This window comes from Trichoderma harzianum, assembly GCF_003025095.1.
Source record: "Trichoderma harzianum CBS 226.95 unplaced genomic scaffold M431scaffold_26, whole genome shotgun sequence".
NCBI classification, from domain to species: Eukaryota; Fungi; Ascomycota; class Sordariomycetes; order Hypocreales; family Hypocreaceae; genus Trichoderma; species Trichoderma harzianum.
The window spans coordinates 12,146-37,666 of record NW_020209274.1 but is presented as its reverse complement, the minus strand read 5'-3'; the positions used below and the strand labels follow the sequence as shown (position 1 = coordinate 37,666).

At 43.3% G+C, this 25,521-nt stretch overlaps 6 protein-coding genes across 6 annotated transcripts; 4 read left to right on the top strand and 2 right to left on the bottom strand.

The window, feature by feature from the left end:
- Positions 1–238: 238 nt before the first annotated feature.
- Positions 239–6,670, top strand: M431DRAFT_525466 (hypothetical protein; the record flags this gene model as incomplete). Its single annotated transcript, XM_024920620.1, has 5 exons — positions 239–1,204; positions 1,301–1,646; positions 2,549–2,587; positions 2,622–3,560; positions 3,618–6,670. 5 exons carry the CDS (start codon positions 239–241, stop codon positions 6,668–6,670), a joined length of 5,343 nt encoding a protein of 1,780 aa, XP_024767974.1.
- A 100-nt stretch (positions 6,671–6,770) lies between these two features.
- On the bottom strand, positions 6,771–8,367 carry M431DRAFT_21360 (hypothetical protein; the record flags this gene model as incomplete). The annotated part of the gene is made up of 2 exons (XM_024913481.1): positions 6,771–7,766; positions 8,341–8,367. The coding sequence occupies 2 exons, from the start codon at positions 8,365–8,367 to the stop codon at positions 6,771–6,773; spliced, it is 1,023 nt and encodes a 340-aa protein (XP_024767973.1).
- A 636-nt stretch (positions 8,368–9,003) lies between these two features.
- M431DRAFT_501208 (hypothetical protein) lies at positions 9,004–15,327 on the top strand (the record flags this gene model as incomplete). Its single annotated transcript, XM_024917996.1, has 3 exons — positions 9,004–9,399; positions 9,460–14,869; positions 15,017–15,327. The coding sequence occupies 3 exons, from the start codon at positions 9,004–9,006 to the stop codon at positions 15,325–15,327; spliced, it is 6,117 nt and encodes a 2,038-aa protein (XP_024767972.1).
- A 329-nt stretch (positions 15,328–15,656) lies between these two features.
- M431DRAFT_128366 (hypothetical protein) lies at positions 15,657–16,987 on the top strand (the record flags this gene model as incomplete). Its single annotated transcript, XM_024912368.1, has 1 exon — positions 15,657–16,987. The coding sequence occupies exon 1, from the start codon at positions 15,782–15,784 to the stop codon at positions 16,985–16,987; it is 1,206 nt and encodes a 401-aa protein (XP_024767971.1). The 5' UTR covers positions 15,657–15,781.
- Positions 16,988–17,184: 197 nt separating this feature from the next.
- Positions 17,185–19,398, bottom strand: M431DRAFT_328414 (hypothetical protein). Its single transcript, XM_024914345.1, has 6 exons — positions 19,015–19,398; positions 18,337–18,954; positions 18,138–18,248; positions 17,856–18,083; positions 17,489–17,796; positions 17,185–17,434 (listed from the first exon to the last, which is right to left on the bottom strand). The coding sequence occupies exons 1-6, from the start codon at positions 19,122–19,124 to the stop codon at positions 17,382–17,384; spliced, it is 1,428 nt and encodes a 475-aa protein (XP_024767970.1). The 5' UTR covers positions 19,125–19,398; the 3' UTR covers positions 17,185–17,381.
- Positions 19,399–20,378: 980 nt separating this feature from the next.
- M431DRAFT_501206 (hypothetical protein) lies at positions 20,379–22,051 on the top strand (the record flags this gene model as incomplete). Its single annotated transcript, XM_024917995.1, has 3 exons — positions 20,379–20,474; positions 20,531–21,646; positions 21,710–22,051. 3 exons carry the CDS (start codon positions 20,379–20,381, stop codon positions 22,049–22,051), a joined length of 1,554 nt encoding a protein of 517 aa, XP_024767969.1.
- Between the last annotated feature and the right edge of the window lie 3,470 nt (positions 22,052–25,521).

The window sequence follows — 25,521 nt, the reverse complement described above, 5'->3', positions numbered from 1 at the left end:
CACCGTATCCAATGGAAGACTATTGAAAAGAAGGCCGGCATTCTACAAAAGACTGACTGTAATTAGCTGGTTGGGGCGTCAATAATCAATGTTGTCTCATTGCTGTATCCGCCTCTAGCATTCTCTACCCAGCTTTGAGTACCTACCTTACTTATATACACCTTGCCTCGCTATTGTAGTTGAGCTTTCCCGGGCCAAAACTGTACCAAGCTACCACAAAAGCTCCTCGACAGTAGCCATGGCACCCCCCGCTGTTGCAAAGACCAATTATCCTCTTATAAAGCTCCCGCATCCGTTCTTAACAACATACCGAGTACGATCAGTTGGCGATACAGCACCAACCAAGCTTGCCTTGATACTGGATAATGAGCCCACAAATGGCCAACCGCTGTCGCAACCGCTGCATCTCGCTACTCTCTCGTGGGTAGACTTGACAAGAATACCTGACGATCAGTGCCCACCTCCTTCCGACAACAGCCCATGGGCCAGAGCGCGTCGAAGTCCGGCGACTACCTTCCAGTGGAAAGGTGATACAGTTCCCACTCTGGGCCAGATTTGGAACGTGATCCACGCAATCTTTCTGGCCTATCCGACACTGGAATGCTTCAGGCTCACCATGTTGGGAGAGGGGAAACAAGTGGTGTCGAGGGAGCTGGCTTACACCGGTCTTGGAATAGAACACCCGAAGCCACGGATTGGCGTAGATGGGGACAATGCATCTTTGACCGAGCTAGTGATTCTTCGAAGTGCATTCTGGCAAGGCGCAGGCTCTCCGACAGGCCCTCGACCAATCTGGGTTGTAGGAGATCGTACTGATGATTCCTTGAGAATAAATTTGGCCCAGTACCCGCCTATGCCTGAGCACTACCAAATCACGAATAAGTTTCCAAGCGAGCCCGTTTATACCCGCCATCCGACACGTCGACCAAAGCCGTGCCCGGGCTCAATAGTCTATAGTCGGTACATACCAGAGATCGATGCCCATTTCTCTCTGGAAGCTGTCGATTGGCAGGATGATGAACATTTGAGGCTCTTCAACACATGGCAGAACGACCCCCGAGTTGCCAAGGGATGGAATGAAACGGGGACGCTGGAGCAACACCGAGAGTATCTACGCAAATTGCACTTTGACCCTCACGTTCTTTGCTTATTCGGCCGCTTTGACGAATCTCGCTTCGCTTACTACGAATTGTATTGGGCAAAAGTAAGTATCCTTTTTTGTACTTTCGTTATTTGAATTATCTAGGACGATGATTAACCCTGGCAATCTTTCTCTTCATCGTTTCTCATATTTCTATAGGAGGATCACTACGGCGCCCATTGGGATGCGGGGGACTATGATCGAGGACGGCACTCCCTTGTTGGCGATGCTTCATTCCGCGGCGCCCAGCGTGTCAATGCGTGGTATTCCAGTTGCATTCATTACTGCTTTTTAGATGATCCACGAACAGAAAACGTTGTTGGAGAACCCAAAGCAACTGGCTCGACTATCTTATCTTACGAAAACTCTCAGGGCCTCACTATTGGTAAATATGTCGATCTTGGCCACAAACGATCGGTGCACTCTATATGCAGTAGGGAGAAGTGGTTCCAGCTATGTCCTCTCTTCTGGGATGGACGTGAGCGGCCACTTGAATCCGCTGATCGTGCTGCGTGGAATGCCAAGCTCTGAGTGAAGGTTTACGCTACGGATAGTACATAGCACTGAGGCTGACCATTGCTTCCGATGCCCATTCTTCCCCGACGTACCTACTCTATAGATGTTTTGTCTAAGATAAAATAATTACTTGTTTATTGCTCGAATATTGTAGCAACATGGTTATACTGTACAAGATGATATGACTCCATTTCATGAGCTGTCGTAGTCTTGAGCTTGAAGAAAGAGAAGAAGAAAAAAATATTGCTATAATTTTGCTAGATACTGAATGGCATTGCCGCCATTTGTTTACTGAGCCGTGTTCTACCCTCCGCTTCCCCCATTCCTAGGTCATCATACTCACCATGGTATCACAAAGTTGCTCTCCTACCCAAGTCTCGCCTCCGCCCACTAACTCGCGCGCTAGAAGAAAACCTGATGCGCCTCGCCCCCTGTCGCGCGCTGCGTGGATCAACTGTATTTTGGCTAATGCAGCAAGCATTGCCCGTGTGCTGGTGTAATTTAACGCGAGGTGTGGGCCTGTACGAAGTTGCTTGGCGGCACTATCTAAAATTCGCGATTTACGTACATGTGAACTCCGTCGGAAGTACCGAGCTCTTCACGCTTTCTTGCGGCTTGACTTGTTGAGCTGCTACATCTAATTAGGGGGTTTGAGAAGCCGATATCGGTTGATAATTGAAGAATTTCCGAGCTCGTTCTAATGTCTTGACATCCTTGGCCTGGTGTCACCTTTCACAACCAACTCGGAATCCAGGAGTGCTATTGAGGCGATGTCATCACTTTCGAAGCGCAACGCATAGTGGACTCGAATCAAAAGGTATTGAGGAGAAAACTCTTCCATAAATAATCGAGTTCTATCTGATCACTGACCCTGTATCACTTTCTCAGTAGTGATTTTGTTTGCTCACGCTCAATGCGAACGGTGGCAGAGTCTCTGTTTTAAGGGACCATTGTTCGCTTCTAGGCGCCATGGGGCTGATACACAAGCTTGGAGGTTATCCTCGCCTCATATTGGCTGGAAATCCTACACGGCTTGATGCTGGAATGCTCTTCTGTGGAACAGTGTGCGCAATAGCCTCCGGTGTTCCGTTCCCATTGATTGGGGTTATCTTCGGTCAACTCCTCAACGACTTTAATGCAGCGACGTGTGCCGAGACTGAAGAGTCTGGGTCTGCCTCAGATCTCCAGAGTGGGATCAATAGCAAGATACTCACAATATTCTATCTGGCAATTGCGCAATTTGTCCTAATAGGTGCCCATCTCTTCTGTTGGAGTACGTACGGTGCTCGGTTGGCGCAAAGACTTAGGGAGCGCTATCTCCAAAACCTCCTTCGACAAGAGCCTTCGTATTTCGACAATTTACCTCCCGGAGAAGTCGCCTCTCGAATAAGTGCAGATATCCAGACAATACGCTCAGGCACATCTGAGAAGGTGGGAATATGTCTCGCGAGTGTATCCTTTTTTGTAACGGCATACATCGTTGCTTTTGTCAAAGACCATGACCTGGCTGCCATGTTGATCTCACTAGTTCCGGCGTATTTCTTGATGTCTTTTGTTGGAAGCCACTTCATCGAGAAATACGCCGGGCTGATGTCCGATTATGCCGCCACAGCTGCTTCAATTGCCTCGGAGGCTCTTTCCAATATCACCGTTGTGCAAGCTTTTGGTGCCAACGCCCGCCTGGAAGAGAAGTTCTCCGATGCTCTTAAATCGTCAAAACGAGAAGGCTTGAAGAAGGCTCTGGCTATCGGAATTCAATCTGGAGTGCTGTATTTTGTCGCTTATTCTGCAAATGCCTTGGCCTTTTGGCAGGGAAGTAAAAGTATCGCGGATTTAGTCAGCCACAAGTCTGGCGGTGTCACAGTCGGTTCTACATTCACAGTGATTTTCATTCTAGTCGAAGGTTTGTCATCAACATCAACAGAGCGCTGCGGAAGAAAATATTGACACGCATTCATAGCTACATTACTCTTGAGTCAGGTTGCGCCGTTTGTTCACCTCTTCATGGCGGCTGTTGCTTCTTTCGAGAAGCTTCGTGAGGATATGGATCGTGAACCGTTGATCGATGGCACTTCAACTTCCGGCCTTACACCATCCCAAGTGGCGGGGTATTTTGAACTCAAGAATGTGTCGTTCACTTATCCTTCCAGGCCAGAGATTATCGTCCTCGACCAAGTCAACATCTCTGTTCCCGCCCTGAAGCATACAGCTATTGTCGGTCTTTCAGGTAGTGGCAAGTCTACGGTTGCTAGTCTCGTGACAAGATTGTTTGACCCTACCAAGGGAGAGATCTTACTTGACAACTACAACATTAAAGATCTTAATACTCGCACTATGAGAAGCTTCATAAGCTTGGTCCAGCAAGAACCATCTCTACTTGATCGTTCGATTTTAGAAAACATTTCGCATGGCTTGGTTAATTCCAGCAAATCCGACCATTCAGATTTGAAGCCGATACTCCTTGGCTCAAGCCTTGCTGATCTTGCAAGCGAAGTGAGAGAGGGCAAAGATTTGTTGGCTGCAGCGGAGGAACGTGGCCCTCAAGTTGTCAAAATCGTTGCCTTGGCTCGAAACGCGGCAGTCCTTGCAGATGCAGATTCATTCATCGAAAAGCTACAATATGGATATGCTACACTTGTGGGATCGAGTGGTCGACTCATTAGTGGTGGTCAAAAACAGAGAGTAGCTCTAGCAAGAGCCCTTGTCAAGGACCCTGCTGTTCTGATCTTGGACGAGGCTACCGCGGCTTTGGATTCGCGAAGCGAACAGAGAATCCAACAAGCTATTTCCAAGATTGCGGGCGGCAGGACCATACTCACCATTGCACATCGCTTGTCAACTATTAAAAATGCAGACAACATCATAGTCATGCACAAGGGACGAGTTGTCGAGGAGGGAAGCCATTCGGCCTTGATGGAAAAAAGTGGCGCTTATGCCGACCTGGTTAAGCTGCAAACACTGGCAACTACAACCGATGAGAATGAAGCTGCCAGCCTAAGAGGCGATTCTGGCATACTGGATGGCACATCAGTCACTGATATCGATGTCGTCTCTGAAAAGGGTAGTGCAGCTGTGTTAAACGATGATCTTGACGAGGCGGGTGACTCCCGGCTTTCAGATACTCAGGATGCAGAAACCTCTTTCCCCCAGATAGAAGATGAACCCGAAACCCCATCCACGTCTTTCTGGGCGCTACTCAAAGGATACGCACCGGCATTGAGGCCACACATTCTTATGGTGGCAGCTGCACTTATCGGCTCTACTATCGTCGGTGGTGCATTCTCTGGCGAGGCCGTAATATTTGGAAACACCGTAGGTAGCTTGGACATTTGCAAAAGCCCGTCGAGTATTCGATCAAGCGGCAACTTTTATGGGCTCATGTTCTTTGTTCTCGCCATCATCGAGCTATTTGCCAACATCGTCAGTTGGACCGGGTTTGGATGGGTCTCGGAGCAAATTGTCTACTCAGCGCGAGTTTTGTCATTCCGCTCGCTGTTTGAGCAAGATCTCCAGTGGCACCAATCTAACGGGCGGACACCTGCTTTACTTCTCTCCTATATTACCAGGGATGGCAGTGCATTAGCTGGACTTAGTGGCTCTGTTATTGGCACCCTATTTTCGATTACGATTAACCTCATCGCGGCAATTGTCTTGACGCATATTATTGCCTGGAAAATTGCACTTGTTTGCCTAGCATTGGTGCCTCTTCTTCTCGGAGCTGGCCTAATGGAGCTCCGCGTTCTTGGTAACTTTGAGGAGCGCCACGAGAATGCGTACAGCAAATCTGTTGATATTGGCACAGAAGCAATCGCATCCATAAAGACAATCTCGTCACTGTCTCTTGAACATGAGACGCTAAATGTTTATCGGCGATCACTCAAAGGCCCGCGTCAAGAAACCTTCAAAGTCACTCTGCAAGCAAGCTTTTGGCAAGCCCTTACCTACTTCCTTGGAAACTGCGTGAATGCATTGGCTTATTGGTGGGGATCAAAACAGATTCTCGCAGGTACCTATACACAAACCCAATTCCTCATTGTCGTCTTCTCTCTTCTTGTCAGCGCAATGCTATGGAGTCAAATGTTTGCCCTTGCTCCGGAGCTTTCTAGTGGCCGGGCTGCAATGGCAAGGATTTTGAGCCTTGTCAATATGGGATCGGCAAAGATGCAGGGGGATCCTCAACTTATGCAGTCAAGCACGGGGCCCTCAGCAGTTAAAGATCTCGAGGCAATAACTGAGGCGAATAGCTTCCAATCAGGCTCCAATATTGCCTCGACCGTACAGTTTCGCAATGTACACTTCTCATATCCTGCTCGTCCAAATGTCGAGGTGCTGAGAGGATTGAGCATGGAAATTCCTGCCGGTAGTTTTTGTGCTCTCGTGGGCCCAAGCGGAGCGGGAAAGTCCACAATAATTTCACTGGTCGAACGTTTGTACACATCGCAGTCCGGATCCGTTGTAATAGACGGCTTCGATGTGACGGCCAGCCGTGGTGTATCCTTCCGTGATACAATCGCTTTGGTGCCACAAGAAAATGTGCTGTTTGAAGGAACTATCGAGTTCAACATCGCTCTTGGCGCTAGACCAGGACAAGTCGTCTCGGCAAAGGAGATTGAAGAGGCGTGTAAACTCGCCAACATCCATGATGTTATTCAAGATCTACCCAACGGCTACCAGACTCTTTGTGGACCTAATGGTAACCAATTTTCGGGTGGTCAGAAACAAAGGCTTTCGATCGCAAGGGCTCTCGTTCGTAAACCTAAGCTTCTCATTTTAGACGAGCCGACGAGTGCGCTTGATGCTGAATCAGAAAGGCTATTGCAAGATGGTCTTGAGAAGGCAACGAAAGGAATCACCGTGATCGCAATTGCGCATCGCTTATACACAATAAGAAAAGCAGACCGTATTTTCCTTATTGAGTCAGGTCAATGTGTTGATTACGGGCTACATGAAGAACTGTTCAAGAGATCACCGACGTATAGGTTGAACGTGATGCACCAGTCTGTTGCCGAGTAATATAGAGCTTGTTTCCTAGAAAGATGGGTATTTCACGTTGGATGGATAGCTTTTCAAGTACAAATAATAACATTTTTCTCACTATCGTTTCCCCTTATTTTCAGTTCAGTGTCTCCAAATACTCAAGGACCTTTCCAACAAGGAACTTTCGTGGTTCTTCTTGGTCATCATTGCTCAAGGCGTGGGATGCTCCAGGTATTAATCCACTATGCTCTTCATCCCATATTTCCACCGAACTGTTCAAATTAGTGGCTTTCTTCCATCTAGCCAGCAGTTCCTCCTTGTTAATCCAATCCGGCACTGACTGATCAGCCCCAGACAATAAGACCATCAGCTTATGCTTCAACAGCCCTCGTTGGTTGATCATTCCGAATGTCTTCCCCAGTTGTTCATCAGTCAAATCTGAACTAAATAAATCGTCGTCGCTAGGTGACTTGGGACTTTCCGGACTGGTAAGACTCAGGAATCTTCGGCTACTGAGAGGAGTATTGGCCGGATATCCAATCTGTGAAGTCATCGAGATGGGTAGCATGGTATCAGAAGATGGGTCGCTGACGGCAGCCTCCTTAGCCATCGCTGCTAGTTTCTCATAGACAGCTTTAACTTGGTTTGGTGACCTGCCGCCAATTCCATGATGCAAGACCCATTGAATCGCTTCTCTATCAGACACTGCTGCCTGCATTATTGCTCCATCAAGAGCTAGGCGCTCGACATGCTGAAGTTCGGGATCAAAGGGTGGTTCAAAGGTGTGAGGATTTGGCCTGCTGAGGTAGTGTATTACACACTGACTACCCGTTGAATGACCCATAAGGATAAGCTTGCTATGCCCATATTTGGCATTTTTATAAGACTTGATATATCTTATGCATTGAGCAATCTCATCGGTGTCTCTGTCAAGATGCCCAAGACCCCATGCTTGGTAGGACGATGTGAGATTCAGGGTGAAGAATGACCATTCAGTTGGCTGTAGCGCCCGCACTATGTCTGCGGTGTATGACGTTGTAGCAAGGCCATCTCCAAGGCCGCCAACAAACAGAATGCTATGAGGCTGGCGCGTAGCACTAGATGTATATTCAAATGTGACCAGAGTTTCTGTCTGTTATTCGCATCCATTAGCCTGTATAGCTACTTTATCAGGCACAATTACCTACATAGTGGTGTAAAATCCCAGAATGCCCCCCTTTGGGCCAGAATTTTGAGTACATGTACATCTTGTAATAGACAGTATGTCGAATGCTAGAGTGCTACTGTCTGGGCTTTTTCGTTTGCAATTTCCACCTTTCAAGTGTCAAAGAAATGTGAGAGGTCAATTTGTACAGTCTTGTTTCCGATACGTTACGAGGTTCATTGCAACATTCCGACATCGCATCATGCATCTGTCTGTTCCGTGAACGGGATCCTCTAGAGAAAAAATTTTCACCGGTTAATAAATGGCTAGATGAAACTAACAGCAATCTACTACTGCTGGCGTGATAAATCCTGGCAACCTGGGAGCTATTGCCGGCCTACTGCATCTGATAAGATGGAATGGTTAGTAGCTTCATGAACACGAGACTCAGCGGATCTGATTAGATTATCTCGTGTCCCGCCAAGCCGCCAACACACGGATTGCCGGCAAGAGTCGGGTAAAGCCAGCGCAGAGTCTGGTTCTGTGACCCAACGGCACATACAAAGTACTCGTAGTGCAGGGGGGGCATGATGGATGTCCGAATACTGTATTTTAGTGAACATTGTGGATACTACAGTTTAGTATCAACTGTGTGGCGACATTGGCTGTTATTACATGCGTGCTCCGTTCTCATGAGAACAAGTTTCTAAAGCAAGCGCTAAGAATATACCGATGTCCATGTTATGTGTCAATAGCGTACAGTACTGTGGAATTTTATCAGTCAAAATACTAAAGGCAAAATAAATATGAGAATTATTTGGCAACCATGTAAGGCGTATAAGGTGTATATGTGGAAACTCTATGCGATGTATTCTGTATTTCTGCGGTATTTTTTAATGGTTACGAGAGAAACACTGGCACTTGTACTCTTCGTTCTTTGATTGCTCGCCTAGAATCAACTCGCAGCTGTATGCAAAGAGACTCGGCCGTTCTCAGCTGAGCCGCTCGTTTACTTTGGTAATAATACCCTATTTCCAAAGCCGCGAGACGCGCTCAAAGCCATAACTATATGGCGCGCAACTGGATTACTTCAATCTTTTTTTCATCTTATACCAATACCTCTAAAGGGAATATTAGCTTGTTTCTTTCCATTTTCATCACTTTGTTTTGATCTAACTTCCTCACAACTTTATAGCCAGCTCCAGACTGGACATACAAGCACATTATGCCATCCAGTTTAGAGAATGTCTACATACCTGGGAGCTTTGAGGTTCCTAATCTTTCCGCGAAAGAGTCATCAACTCCAACAGGGATGAAGGATGAATACCTTCTCCTATCATGGCTTATTGTCCTTTTGAGGATGAAGGAAGATAGGCAAGCTAGCTGTGGCTGGATATATCAAACACAAGAGCCTGAGATTGAGAGCAAATTGGCCAGAGGGGAACTCTCAACGAATAAAGTATTGGAGAACTTGAAAAGTACCGTCGGCCAAGCCACCGTTGCCATCTCCAAGTATATGACCGGGGCCGTATTACAGTCTCTTGAGAGATATTCGACTCCCGTTTCTCTCTTATTGAGTACAGAATACCGGCTCAATGAAAATAATAAGGCTAAAGATGATGTAAGACGATCAATTGCGTCTAGTTGAAAGAGATCTCATAGCTAACACGAGTGAGAACAGAGTACCCTATACCTCGAAACATATTATATGAACGGCCATCTCCGGATACTCCCCGCACGCACCTCCGAAAATGTTTCTCAATATGTAATAACGCAATACGCCGAAGCATTGAGCCATACCATCAGAATGTGCATCTCGAACCATGATGCGGTTATTGAGGGCTTTCTTCATCCATTCCCGCACGATATGGATCAAATATGGCAGTGGAATCATCTTCTTCCGCAGACATACGACTGCTGCATGCATGATATAGTTTCCGGACGAGCTCAAGAATCTCCAGACAAGGTGGCAATTCTATCTTGGGACGGCAGCTTGACTTACGCCGAAGTTGATCGATGCTCGTCTCTTCTGGCTTTTTTACTCAGAGAGCGGGGTGTTGAAGCACACGAATTCCTTCCACTGTGCTTCGAAAAGTCAAAATGGACTGTTGTTGCTGTGTTGGCTGTAATGAAAGCCGGAGGAACAATGGTGCTTATGGACCCAGCACTTCCAATTGCCCGCTTGCGAAATATGGCAGAACAAGTTAATGCAAAGACAATGGTTGTCTCTCGAAACCAGTATGATTTAGCTGCGGACATCCTCCCACATGGGGATTTTATTATTTTGGAAGCAGATACATTTGCTTGCTTTGAGGACTTCGTAGCCTTTCCCGCTCTACCGGTTGTGCATCCATCAACGCTCATGTACATCATCTTTACATCTGGAAGTACAGGCACTCCCAAGGGAGTGCAAGTATCCCACCGCAGCTATTCCAGCAGTGCTTTCCCTCGGGCTAAAGCAGTTGGTTACAACAACAATTCCCGGGTTCTCGATTTCGCGTCCTACGCCTTCGATGTTAGTATTGACAGTATGATACTAACATTGGCTAACGGCGGCTGTCTCTGCATTCCATCGGATGAAGACAGACTCAACGACATAAATACAGCTATGCGAAGTATGAACGTGAACTACGCGGGTCTCACCCCTTCAGTTGCTCGAATATTAGACTTGGACGTCATTGCGTCGCTCGAAGGACTGGGTCTTGGGGGTGAAGCGGCTTCCGTCAGTGATGTTGCGCTTTGGGGCCAGTATGCTAGGATTATCATAGGATATGGCCCCTGTGAATGCACCATTGGCTGTACTGTGAATAGCAATGCAGCTGCGAATCGGGACTACATCACCATTGGGCCAGGCAATGGCGCCGCTATTTGGATTGTGGACCCAGATGACCACGAGTCACTAATGCCAGTAGGCGCAGTGGGTGAGCTGCTTGTGGAAGGCCCGATTGTTGGGCAAGGCTATCTTAATGATCCCAAAAAGACTGCCGCTGCGTTCATTCAAGATCCGTCGTGGCTTGTATCAGGCCACGGTCAACATAGCGGCCGCCAAGGTCGTCTGTACAAGACTGGAGACCTTGGAAAGTATGCTCCTGACAGTTCTGGTGAGATCATCTTCATGGGCAGGAAAGACACTCAGGTCAAGTTGCGTGGCCAGCGGGTTGAGTTGGGGGAAATAGAGAGCCAACTGAAAGCTAGGCTCCCCTCAGAGATCAGCGTGATATCTGAGGTGATTACGCCAGCCGGATCCGCGGCCCAACCGACTTTAGTGGTATTCATTGCACAACACGTCGGAAAGGCAAGCGACAATCGCCAGTTAGAATTGGCCTGCGTCTCTGGAGATTTGGGCGAAACAATGTTGAAAGCCAACACCGATGTGGTGAAAGTATTGCCTCGGTATATGATTCCAACCGCATACATACCGATCAACTTTATTCCAACGTTGATATCAGGAAAAATTGACCGAAAGCGTCTGAGAGAATTTGGTTCCACAGTGGACTTGAAGCAGCTTGATAAAAACGCGAAGAGCACGGCAACTCGGGCGCTTAGTGACCTTGAGCAACGCCTACGACAGGCTTGGGCTTTCATCCTAAAGTTGGACCCAGACAAAATCACCCAGGAAGACAATTTCTTTGCGTTAGGTGGCAATTCTTTGGCAGCCATGAGATTGGTGTCTACATGTAGAGATCGAGGGTTGGATCTTAGCGTGACTGGAACATTTGCCAATCCAACCCTCTCGGAAATGGCAAATGCTGTCTTCATATGCGATTACGACGCGAAGATCACAGTTCCGGAGTTTTCCATGATATCTCAGCTTGCTGATAGTGCTCGATTGGAGGCATCACGCATTTGTGGGACAAATGAAGCCGCTATTGAGGATATTTACCCCTGTACACCAACTCAGGAATCTTTGTTTACGTTTTCTCTCAAATCGACGAAGCCTTATATCGCCCAGCGCGTTGCTTGTATCCCGCCTAATGTAAACTTGGAACAGTGGAAAAAAGCATGGGAGTCGGTTGTTGATGTAAGCCCCATCTTACGCACACGCTTAGCTCAACTCCAAGACCCTGGGCTTCAGCAAGTTGTTCTAAAAGAGAAGATATCGTGGAAACATTCCACAGATCTTGATCAGTATCTTGAAGACGATAGAGCCATTGGGATGGATCTCGGGCAAAGCCTCGCTCGATATGCTATTGTGAATAACAATGGAGATGGCAAAGAATATATGGTTTGGACTGTGCATCACGTACTCTACGATGGATGGTCAGAGCCGATCATACTTGGAAAGGTTCGCGAAGCATTACAACACGGAAGTGCTTTGCCTCACCAGCCAGCACTCACAACTATGCGAGACTTTGTCAAGTATGTTCGCGACACCGATCAGATTGCGATGCAAGAGTTTTGGAGCAGAGAGCTTGATGGTGCAATAGGCCCTCAATTCCCTCGCCTACCCTCCAGAGACTTTTTACCAAATCCGGATACCATCTTCGAGTATCAAATAAACATAAAGTCAACTATCGGCTTTCCATTTACTCTAGCGACCGTTATCCGTGGCGCATGGGCCCTAGTCGCTTCACAGTTTACTCATGGCGATGATGTCGTCTTTGGAGAGACACTCACGGGTCGAGACATTCCACTGCTTGGTGTGGAGGGCGTTATTGGTCCATTGATTGCTACTGTACCTATCCGAATACGCATTGACCGGACAAAATCCGTCAATGATTATTTGAAGGCTGTCCAGCAAGCTATTCTCGCTCGTACTCCATATCAACACATAGGCATGCAAAACATCAGAAAGGTTCACCCAGATGCCCAACATGCTTGTGAAGCAGGAACAGGTCTGGTTATACAACCGGAATTGGAATACGACGGCACTGATCTTGGTTTTGCCCACGGAGATGTTGTTCGAGAAGCGTTATATTTCAACCCTTATCCCGTTATGCTAGCATGTAGTATGAACCCTGATGGATTCAGGATCTGTGCAAGCTTCGATAGCAGCCTGATAGATATCAGCCAGATGAAACGAATGATGGCACAACTAGAGACAGCTTGTTCACACCTTATGAGCGATCTCGGGAAAAGAGTCGACCAGATATCTTGCCTCCCAGAAGCTGAATTGAATAATATTTGGGGCTTCAATCAACTCCCACCGGTATCTTTCGATCAGGCGTCTGGGAAGATTAGGGCAGGCGCAGAAACACAACCAGGATCTACATATCCTCCATTTCAAGTTCCTTGGGTGTGCATTCCACAAAACCCATCCCTTTTATCGCCCATCGGTTGCCCTGGTGAACTTTGGCTTGAAGGACCACATTTGTTCACCACTGAAGCGATGGAGTCTCCTGGCTGGCTCTTAGCTGGGAGTTCTCAGTTTTCCGGTCGATCAGGTCAAGTTCGAGCAACAGGAGACATAGTTCAGCTACAAGAAGATGGCAAATTAGTGTTTGTGGGTCGAACTGAAAACATTGTACCTGTCAATGGTCATTCGGTGGACATCACAGACTTTGAGGCGCATTTCACTCAGTTACTGTCCCCATCTGTCATCGCTGCTGCGGCTTTATATCACCCGTCACCTATTGAGAAAAAGCAGCCTTTAGATGAAGGGCTGGTTGTGTTTATAGAACAACAGCCCTTGGATAAGGACAATGTTGAGTTGCTACCAAAAGGGTGCAAAGTGAGTTGTGCAGTGCCTGGCTCACAACCTTTTGAAACTGCTATCTGTGCAACTATATCTGCCAACTTTGCTGGGGTATTGAAGAGGTTTGACAAACGCATTCGGAATTCTTTGCCGTCGCATATGGTGCCTTATGCGTACGTCGTTGTAGAGAAAATGCCCATCACACAGGGAAAAATCGATCACGGCTTAGTTAGCCAGCTTGCGTCCAACATCTCTGAGAGTATAGCTTCTCAGCTACGCGAAAGTCTCACGAAAGAATGGTCGAAAATCGTGAGCCCGGCAAATCTTACGGCGTCGCAAGATATCCTACGATCCGCGTGGGCAGAAGTGCTTAATGTCAATTTGGATCAAATTGACGTTGACGATAATTTCTTCCGCCTAGGCGGCGATTCAGTATCAGCTATGAAACTAACGTCGAATCTTCGTAAGAATGGACATGGAATGAGTGTAGCAGATGTATTTCGACACATGCGCCTTCGCGACGCTGCCACGGTTTTAAAGGTTAACGAATTGCTCAAAGAGGATACATGGTCTTACAGACCATTTTCAATGTTGGGATCTATCGACATAGATCTCTTTCTCTCTGAATATATTCGCCCAAAGCTTGCCAATCCAAACTGGAGCATCAAAGATGTATTCGGTGTGACGGATTCACAGGCATTAGACGTTGGAGCAACCATTCAGAGGCCACGCACATCGATACAGTACACGATGTTGTACTTCGACCAGGGCTCAATAGACCAAACCAAACTGCTGCGTGCTTGTGCAAATCTTGTCAAAACTCATGAAATTTTGCGCACAGTATATGTTGAGCACAACTCAACTCTATTTCAGGTTGTCTTGGACGAGATTAACGTTCCAGTGACAATGAAGACAACAGGTGCAGACCTTGGTGAGTTCGTCACGAACCTTTGCACGAATGATATCGAGTCCGATTTTCTCCTTGGATCGCCATTCATCAAGATGTTTTATATCCAAACCCGAGATGGCAAAAGTTGCCTTGTCCTAGGCTTATCTCATGCCCAATATGACGGAGTATCCCTGCCTCGATTGCTTCGAGATTTGGAAACATTGTACGCTGGAGAAGAAGTGGTAAACTTTGAACCATTCAGCTCTTATGTTGCACGAATCCAAAACAAGGGATTACAAAAAAGATCGTTGGACTACTGGAGTAATCTTCTTAGTGGCTCGATACTTTCAATTCTTCCTGGCAAGTCGAAAACAAATACAGACAGCGCAGTATTCTTGTCAAGACAAACCAGTGTCTCCAAGGCACCTGAGGGCATTACCACAGCCAGTGTGCTTACTGCAGCATTTGCTCTGGTGATAGCTCGTAGACTTCGCAAATCAGACGTCTCTTTTGGAGGGGTAACATCTGGTCGAAATATTGACCAAATGAACACAGAGAATGTGATGGGTCCATGCTATCAGTTCGCACCCATTAGAGTCATCTTGAAACCCGGATGGTCCGCAATGGATCTCTTACGATTCGTTCAGAATCAAACCGCCGAATCTGCTGCTCATGACTTTGTTGGCTTCCAAAAAATAGCTAAACAGTGTGCAGAGTGGTCCTCGGGAGCAAACTTTTTTGACTCCATTGTTCACCATCAAGATTTTGAGGATTTTGATCATATGCCTTTTGCCAATGGAAGCTGCAGAGTCGATATTTCCAATCCACACGGTGACGCGGCTTATCCCCTTAAGGCAGTCTCTTTCCTTAGACAGGGGAGACTAAATGCTGGATTGGTTGGAAATCATGCAGATATAGCATTCATTGACTCTTTACTGACAGAATTAGTCAATACTGTCGAGGAGCTTGTCAACCCTACTTTAATTGGAAAAGCCATTGATTTTGGATTTAGTATTGAAGGATAACGGTAATCAAAACCACCTTACTCTTATAACATTTGTAACCTTGGGTTCCCTTTGGTTATCATTACTTGTTAAATATTAATAATCTACAAGTAATCTCCATGCAACGCGTGGTATCTCTTTGCCAACCGACTGTCGGCGATGACGCCACCATGGGGTGGACCTAAAATGCGGATGCAGGGTGCGGGCTTAGTTTGCCGATATCTACAGTACGTCAATACCTCTGGAACAAACTCTCAATCTCAAGAGCATTTCAAAGCACCCCTAATTCCGACCATCACTGCTTGGGACATACCAACGGGTCGTTGGAGGGCTGATGCGTTGGTTCGGCGGGCAAAGCCGTTGGCATAAATACCAACTCTACTATTGCTGTTTTGTCAAAATAACTATCCATCCAGCATTTCAATTCCACATTACTCTCATTATATGCATTGATCTGCCTTCTTTCACTACCATCATGTCCTCGTCAACCCATAACATCGTAGTTCTCGGCAGCAACTTTGCCGGGTTGGCTATCAGTCATTACATTTTGAGACACATTATACCGTCAGTGGCGAGCAACACCGACAAGAAGTGCAAGTTGACTATTGTATCGCCATCGACTCACTATTTCTTCAAAGTCGGTGCCCCTCGCGCCATTGCCCGGCCTGAACTGGTCAGCAAGGTCTCAATGCCATTCGCGGGCGCGTTTCAAGATTATGGCGACCTATATGCATTTGTCCAAGGCGAAGCCATAGCACTTGACCCTTCAACGAAGCTAGTCACGGTCAAGGGTGTCACCGATACCGATGAGAACAGGATACAGATCCCATACGACTCACTTATTATCGCCACAGGAACGACAAGCGCCAGTCCCCTTTGGACTCTCCACGGACCACACACAGTCACAAGCAACGCTATTTGCGACACCAATGCAGCCATTTCCAAAGCAAATACGATCCTAATCGCCGGCGGTGGCCCCACAGGCGTCGAAACAGCCGGCGAAATTGCCTACCATTGGCACGGCAAGGATATCACCTTATTCTCCGGCAGCACTCGCCTCCTCTCCAATTTGTCGCATAAGGGAGTTGGAACGTCGGCGGAATCACACCTGCGCAGGTTGAAGGTTAAGACGGTGCATATGGCCAAGGTTACTTCTGCGTCCAAGACGGCGAATGGTACCACGCTGGTGGAATTGAACAATGGCACCACCAGGGAGGTTGATTTATACATTGACGCGACGGGTGGTACGCCTAATACGAGCTTCTTGCCAGCCGAATGGCTGGATACCCGGGGATCCGTCATCACCGACCCTGAGACCTTGCGTGTGACAAGTGCTCCAGCTAGCGTTTATGCCATTGGCGACGTGGCATCGTACTCGAAGAGAAACGTCCTCGATGTTCATCGAGCTATCGCCCCCCTCGGGTACTCGCTCTGGGCTGACATGACCAAGAAAGCCAAGGTGAAAGCACCCCTGGCCGAGAAAGTGTACAAGCAGGACCCTGGAGATTTCCAGTTTGTTCCCATTGGGCCAAAGGGTGGTGTCGGAACAGCGTTTGGCTGGTCTGTGCCAAGCTTCATGGTATGGCTTGCAAAGTCGAGGACCTTCTTCATTGAAAAGGTACCCGCCAATGTCGCTGGCGCTAGCTATACAAACATCGATGTATCCTCCATACCCAGCTAATGCGGTACTTTCGGACTTGTTTTATCTGTTGATTTATCTTTTTGCGTTAGACCATAGAGCTTTATTGTTCTCGTGTTCTCGGGGCTCTGTTTTTATCTCGACAGGGCTACGTTTAATTCCAGATGCTTGCACTTCGCGCCGTTCGACGCCATTCCATTTGTCACAACCTGCGGCCTCCCAAGCTTGATTTTTTATCGGTGGTGATGAAATTCACGGTTGCTGTCATTTTCCACATGCCGTACGGCCAGGTCCCTAGAGATATCGGCTACAAGGATATCACGGACAAGTATACCAATGTGAAGAAGTGGTTTGACATAATGTCCGCATGCTAAGTATACTTACTACATTCACATTTGGCCGATTTCTTTGAAAGATTTCAGATGCACGCATGCAACTATGTTGTTACTGTTCCGGAGTCTACGCTTTGTAATTCCATGACGTAGTGCTCTGGTATTGTCAGCGGATCGCAGCCAGTTTAGACTCCAAGATAATCCAACTTACTTGCTATATACCACCTCTTACTTGAGTGATTTAAGACACTTTTGAGAGACTCTATAGACTGACGACGATGAAACTCATCAGAATTTTCTGAGCTGGAAGCAAGTATTACTGCCGCTTTGAGGATCGGATGGAGTGAAAATGGACAGAGATCCGAGAGGTTCGTAGGCGCCAAGCTTCCCTCAAATTGTTTAGCCGCGCTGACAACCTCGTTTATCAGGGCATCTCGGAACAATCCCGAAGAAAAGTGACAAGAGATATCCTGGGGTATTTTGAGGTGATTTCCAAGCTCGAAGACGGAAAGGAGGGCACTATGATATGCCACATTACTTCATGATCGCCTAATGAGAAGGTATTTGGAGATGCTTACCTGTTGCAGATATCGACCTGGCTAGCAAGTCGACTAGGAGATGTGACTTCGGACTCTGTCAAAACATGTTTGTAGGCAATGACGGTTTTTATCAATTGAATAGCTTCGGCCGCGTTGAAATCCTGGCGAATGGTGGGATTATTGACATGAGTTAAGGCTTGTTCGAGCAGACGAGAGGCTTCGACTAGGCTGGCAAGAGGTGTTTTACTGGCAGACAAATCGGCGGCGCTATGCAATAATGTCAGTGTTCAGATGCATTTGAAGAATAACCCCTTATCATACCTCGTAGCTCCCACCATACCGCTCTTCAAACCATCGGTAGGAAACAACTGAGTGGGTGATAGTATTTCCGTTGTTCGATATTTGGTTGACGAGTTCTGCAAACCAAGATACCTGTCCAAATGTTAGTCGTAGGAACTCACAGATTCTGATCTATAGCTAATTCAATTGTAGAAGATGTGACGGAGAAGGATCTACTGACCTGTTCAGTATTACAACAGCCTGCCAGATTCGAGCAACTTCTTCTGTTGCGACCAAGCCGCCCTCATGATTATTCTCCCACAGGTGCAATCTACCATAGCTCGTTGACGCTAGTGCTCTTATCGTGTTTGCTATATTTGTATCATGAGCCGCTGGATATATACCGTGGCTGACTTCAAATAGCTTCACAAGTACCTGAGACTGTAGCAGCTCAAGTGAAGCCTCATATGCCGCTTGGATTAGAGCGATTGAGCTTTTTACTAAAGCGTAGAGCGACCTTGCTTGGCCCAATATTCCAGATTCAGTCGGAGGAGTGTTGAGAAGAAGCATGCACAGCACAAGAAGGCTCTGCCCTGCACTGGGAGCTCTACAGAGTTCTGGCAGTCTCCCCATAAACTTCGGTTTAGACAAAACGGGAAACCAATGGTGAATAGATTCGAAATACTTTATGCAGCAAGCACGGCAGCCGCTCTCTCCACCGGTAAGACCAAACGCCTGCTGCTTAATGTTCTCCTTGATTAAAGCCGGGGCGAATGGGGTAAGCTGGTAAGAGCGTAATAGCGTCAGATGTTCAGAATTCGGGGGTGCCGCCTCAGTGTAGTTACATTCTCGACAGAGCCTGGGTAATGGCTTGTTTAGCAATTCATCCCGAGGCAACGCCATTTCAGGCTAACGTTACCTCACGCAGAGCGAGCACCTCGGGAGCGCCTTATCGCACTTACGCTTTTGCTTGCGGCAGGGGAGACAGACAACGGGGGCCTTCACAGAGTCTCTTCGTGGTTGGTTCATCGTCTCTACATTGCCAGACAGGTTATAGGGCTAATGAACATTCCGCGAAGCAGACCTCAGTCTGAGTGGGTGACGAAACGGTGTCCCCGCGCCTTGACGAATACAAGCGATGACAGTTGCTGGGTCAAGGAGAGACGACGAGGAAATTCACCGCTTTGTGCATCCGCAACTTGCATTCCTTGCCGGGCGATCCGCGTGTACCTTTATGTACGAGTATATGGCGTCGGATCCTTTTCTCCACGATCTATGTCCGCACCTTGCATCCGCACCTTGCGTCCGCAACCCGCATTAAAACCGGGGCTTATTCCTGCTTCGGCTCTCCCATTACCATATCCCCTCGCTGAACACGGTTGTGAGCATGCTAACGTGAGATAGTTAGCTTATTGCTTCTTTCGATCAAAACCGGGTATAACTTAGGGGAGATCCACAGTCGACTTTTGCGAGGGAATACGGTACTACCCTGAAACAGCTTGAGCAGCTCGCCAACTCGCCTAGATATTACGGGTGTCTGTCGATGAACAATTAAGGTTTGGGTTGTTTATTGGACGATTCGCCGCTGCCCCTTCAGATTCCCCTGCATATCTGAGCTCCACACCAACCTTCTGTGTCCGCATTTCGCATATTTGAAGTTTGAACTTGCTCTAGTAGATCTACCCGCCATCCACAGAGACGACCCGGCCCGCACTAAGTGCTCGCGATATTCCAGAAGATGATTGCCACGGAATACCACAACTTTGGATTATGCTATCTACAACCAAGCTGCCTAGACAAGGGCTCTGGCACCAGTAGCCAATGACATGTGAAAATCATCCGCAGAACTGACGGCCAATGCCTGGCGGACATGCCGCTAGCCGGACAGGCGGGCTTAGAAAACATAAAGTCCGGACGAGTCCTTGTTCCTGTGTACACAATAACGCAATAATATAGCAATGGCAATAACGCAGTCTTCGTTCAGTCCGAAGCTCGTTCGGACTGCCGGATACAGGAGATGCCTCCCCCCCTGCATACAGATGAGCAAAGTGCCACGACTCTTGGCTCCGGGGTCTGGGATGCGTGGCCTAAAGGGGACAGCGATTGAATGAGCTGCACGAGCGAGTGAAACTCAAACATCAGGCCACATTTTACTACTCATTTTGACTGTATTAAAGAGCAGAGACTCTGAACTTGGAAAGGGCACCTGTCTCTTTGATCGTTGACCTCTAACCCTCACAATCCACTCGTGCAAAAAAAGCGGAGCATATGCTCAATGCCGACATGCCTCCGACGACGAACACTTCTTTTATGATGAGTGTAATGGAAAGCATTTCTCATGTGCCCATTAAAGACGCCGCTGGGCTCTCTCTCTTCTTGGTACGTCTCTCTAATGAGTCGATCAGGGTGTCTTCTCGCGTAACTAAACCGCGTAGATCTTCGTGTACTGCCTCAGCATAAGTATTTATCGCCTGTGGTTTCATCCTTTGGCCAGATTTCCTGGCCCATCCCTGCTTTCCGTCTCTTACTTTCCATTCATGTACACGTACAGCATTCGGGGCAAATGGATGCGGACGGCCGAGAGACTACATGTCCAATATGGCCCTATTGTTCGCGTCGGACCAAATCACCTAGCTGTTGACGGATCCGTCGCCTGGACTGAAATCTATGCCAACCGAGGCGCAGGTAAAAGCGAATACCCCAAGCCGAGAGGCTTTTTCTTCAACGGCGATGAGACGAGTATCCTGGCCGCACCTCGTGATGTTCATCGCCGTCTTCGCCGTCACTTGAGTCACGCCTTTAGCGAGTCAGCTTTGGTCGAACAAGAGGGGATCATTGCTTCATACATCGATTTGCTCATGGCTCGTCTGTCCGAACGGGCGGGTAAGGGATCCAAGATCAACATTGTAGATTGGTTGAATTTCGCGGCCTTTGACATCATTGGGGACTTAACGTTCGCGGATTCGTTTGACAGTTTGCGAAATAGCGGCTATCATCCATGGGTTCGAAACATCTTCAAGAACATCCAGGCTGCTTCCTACACCTGGTTTGCCACCAACTACCCCCCGCTGCAGACGGTGATGCGCACATTCACGAGCAATGAAACGGTAAAGATATCACAATACAACCAACAACTTGCAGTGGAAAAGGCCTTGGCTCGCATGAGTTTGGGGCCCGAGCCCGCAGATGGACGTCGCGACTTCATGACATACATGCTTCGCAAGACACGGACAGGAGAAGAAGGAATGACACAAGAGGAAATTCTTGCCACCGCGCCTGTTCTTGTGACTGCAGGCAGCGAGACAACCGCCACGTTGCTTTCGGGGTTTTTCTTCTATTTGCCATCCAATCCAACCGCGTACTGGCGACTAACGGAAGAAATCCGCTCAACTTTCAACAGTGAGGATGACATCAACATGCGCAGTGCATCATCGCTGCCGTATCTGCAGGCCTGTCTCGAAGAAGCGTTACGCATATATCCCCCAGCTGCTGAGACACCTTGGCGAGTATCCCCCGGCGACATGCTTCTAGACCAGTTTGTTCCTGCCGGAGTATGTGCATCAATAGTCGCGTGATTGTGGGGAAAAAATGCTAACAAGATGCTTCTTTGACAGACACACATCTCCGTCTCCCAGTGGGCTACGTATCGCAATCCCAAATACTTCAAAGATGCATCTTCATATGTGCCCGAGCGTTGGTTGCTTCCGGCTCATCCACACTACGATGCCCAATTCAACAATGATAACAAATCGGCCTTCAAACCTTTTAGTCACGGTCCACGAGACTGCATTGGCAAGAACCTCGCATACGCAGAGATGAGGCTTATTGTTGCGCGATTTCTTTTCCGCTTTGATTACGAACTTTGTCCAGAACAAAGTGGATGGCATCACGACCAGCGGTCTTTTACTGTTTGGGCAAAAGGTCCTTTGTATCTTGCGGTACACTTGCGTGAATAATGATATCCATAAAGTGTTTCTGACTAAGTACATGTAATAACGATAGAAGAGCTTGGAAGATAGAACCTTATTATAACAGTGTTACAAACCAGCTTTTATAATCTCGAAAATAAGCCTATAGACTATGGAATTCTATTCTTCATCTCTAAGAGTTACAAAATTGTTATCATCACTGAGCATGGCGACGTTGAACAGAGGTTCCTAGAGAGCGCTGCTCAGCGAAACGGCACACTACAGGAGGACTTTGACTTACTTGATTACTCCACTGCTATTTATCTCGACTCACCGCAATTTTTATGTATTTATCCAAGAAGGACTAAGACGTGACAGGATGAAGCGCCGCTTCTAGAAGGAAGAAAACGGAAATGACTTTTTTGCAATAAAAGGTACGCGCTTAGCCTCGGCACAGCACGCAAAATACATAGATCCTATTACAAATGCCGCAATGAGTAAGAAATGTAATACTAGATACTAGCTATATTAACTAATGCGTTTTGTTATAGGACATAATGAATGCTGAAAAGCTTTAATATTAAAGTATACTATTCCTATATTTCTTATAGCTTTTGCAATCTATTACTACTATACTTTTACCCCCTTAAACTAAAGGTTAAATATAGCTAAAAATAAAAGAATCTAAAATATATTAATATATTAAAACCTAAAATAAAAAATTATAAATTTACTTATTTTTATTTATATTTTATTATTATAATATTTATATTATAACTTTATAAACCTTATTATTAATAATAAATATCCTAGTTAATTAAACTTTAGTAATTAAAACTAAACCCTTTTAAATTTTATAATTAAGACTAAGCTTAATTTAAATTTATACTTTATAATTTACTTTAAAAAATAACCTAGTTAATTAAAAACGATATTTTAATAGTTATATATATATACTTTTATTACTAGCCTATAATAAAGTCTTTTATATTAATATATAATAAAAAAAATATTTTTTATAATTCTTACCTTTTTAATCTATAGGCTAAAGTTAATATTTTTTACTTAAGGTTATAATTTAAATAAACTATATTACTTTCAAATTATAAATTAAAAAAGGCCTTCTCTTTTTCTTTTATTATTTTATTTTATAATAGTTTTATAAATAATATTAGCTTTAAAATTACCCTAGGGAAACGTAAGTATAATAAACCCTAAATATACTTTATATATAAGGTTAAAGGAATAGTAAATATAAAATATAAATAAATAGTAAAATAAAATACTTTTTATATATAATATAATATAATATATACTAGCTTTTATTATATAATTATATTTTTATAATTAATAAATATTACTAATAGCTTTATATATAAATTAACTTTATTAATATATTATAACTAAAGGAAAAAAATATATTATAATTCCTTACTATAGTTAATTAATAATTAAAAAAAATATAAAAGTATAAGTAATATTTAATAATAAAAATTTTAAAAGTATTATTAATTTTAGCCCTTTAGTAAATTATATTAGTTGTAATTTAAATAAAGTTATTAACTTTAATATACTTTTTAAATCTTTACCTTAGTTCAAAAATAATAAATAAAGCTTAATTAAATATATTATATAAAAGCTAATAAAATAACTTACTAAATTTTAAAAATATTTTAATAACTATTACTAAATAATAAAAAAATATTATATATAAAGCTTAATAAAGTAAATCAACTATTTTATACTTTTTTATGAATTATTTATAAATATTTAATTTTATTTTAATAAAATAATTAATAAAATAAAATTACTTAAGAAAAAAAGGGAATATAATATTAAATTTAAAGTAGGGGTATAAATGACTTATACTAATAATATATAATTATTTTAAAATTAAATAAATATATTAATATAATATTAGTTAATACCTTTATAATAATAATATTTTAAGCTACTATTTAACTTTTTATTAATAAATAAAAAGTATTTTAAAATAAAAAATATATACTTTATATATTATAATAATTATTTAATAAAAGTTAATTTACTTTTTAATAATTAAAATAATATATATAATATTTATAAAAATAAGTTTTATAAATTAGTTAATTAAGTTATATTTAAAAAAAATATATAAAGAAACCTACTAAAAAGTACTTAAAGAAAATTAATTAATTAAAGTAAATATAATTATTATAAAAGGTAAAAGTAATTAATTTTAAATATAAATATTTTATTATAAAGGTATTTATATAAAAAAATAAAAATAAAAAAATATTAATTTATAATAAAATATAAAGTAAAGAATTCTTCCCTTTATTATAATTATATTATTAAATTATATATTTAAATTTATTTCTTTATTTTTAAAAGCTTAAATTAAATTACTTTATTACTATCTAACTAAAGTTATTATAATTTTTAAATGTAAATATTAAAGTTTTTAAAAAAAAATTAAATTAATTAATTTATATAAAAAAAAGTATTATAATTAATACTAAGGATAATACTATAAAAGAAAAGTAATATATTAAGTATTAAAAAGTTTTTAAATTAGAAAAAAGTATTAAAGTTTAAACTATAACTTTATAATTTAAAAAGAGTTTATAAAAAAAAAGATTTTTATTTTATTTTAAAAAGTTTAAAGATAAATATAATTATTATTAAATACCTAGCTGCTAAAGAGTAGCTAAAATATAAATTACCTTTGTCTTTAACTTTATTACTTTCTTTTTTATACTTAGCTCTTTAATATATTAATTATTTTTTTAAATAAGTTTATAATATTAATATTACTATTTTAATATTTATTTTATACTTTACTTTTTTAATTTATTTTTATATTTAAAACTTAAAAATTAATTATTTAGTATTTTTATAATAAATATTATTTATAATCTAGAGTAATTTTTAAATAAAAATTATAAATATATAATAAACTAAGATTTTATAGTATTAATATAAGAGAAATTCCTAAGGGATAAACTTTATATTAAATTCATATTAGTAAATAAACTAAGTTAAACTAATAAGTAATAAATAAAAATAAATAGTTTTATTTATATAATTAAAAAATAATACTCTATAAGTATAATTAAGTATTATTTTATATTTATAATTAGTTATTTAAACTGTTTTAATAAATAATATAAAGTAAACTTATACACTTAGTTAAATTTAGGCTTATATTACTTATTAAATAAGCATAAAGAATATAAGCTTAATAAACTTATTAAATAAGTAAAATAAGCAAAACTTAATTAATTTATTAAATTATAGTTAATTTAATTATACTTAGTCTATAGGTTTATTAATATAACTATAAGTATTAGGTTATAATACCTTAAAGAAAATATAAAATAATAAACTGATTAAAATTAATTAAAAATAGTTTTTACTTAGTATATATTAATAGAAATATAAAAATAACTTTATTTTTATAAGTACTTAAATATATAAAAAGTAAAAATTACTAAATAATTATAATATTTTAACTTAATATTTATAAAATATAAAAT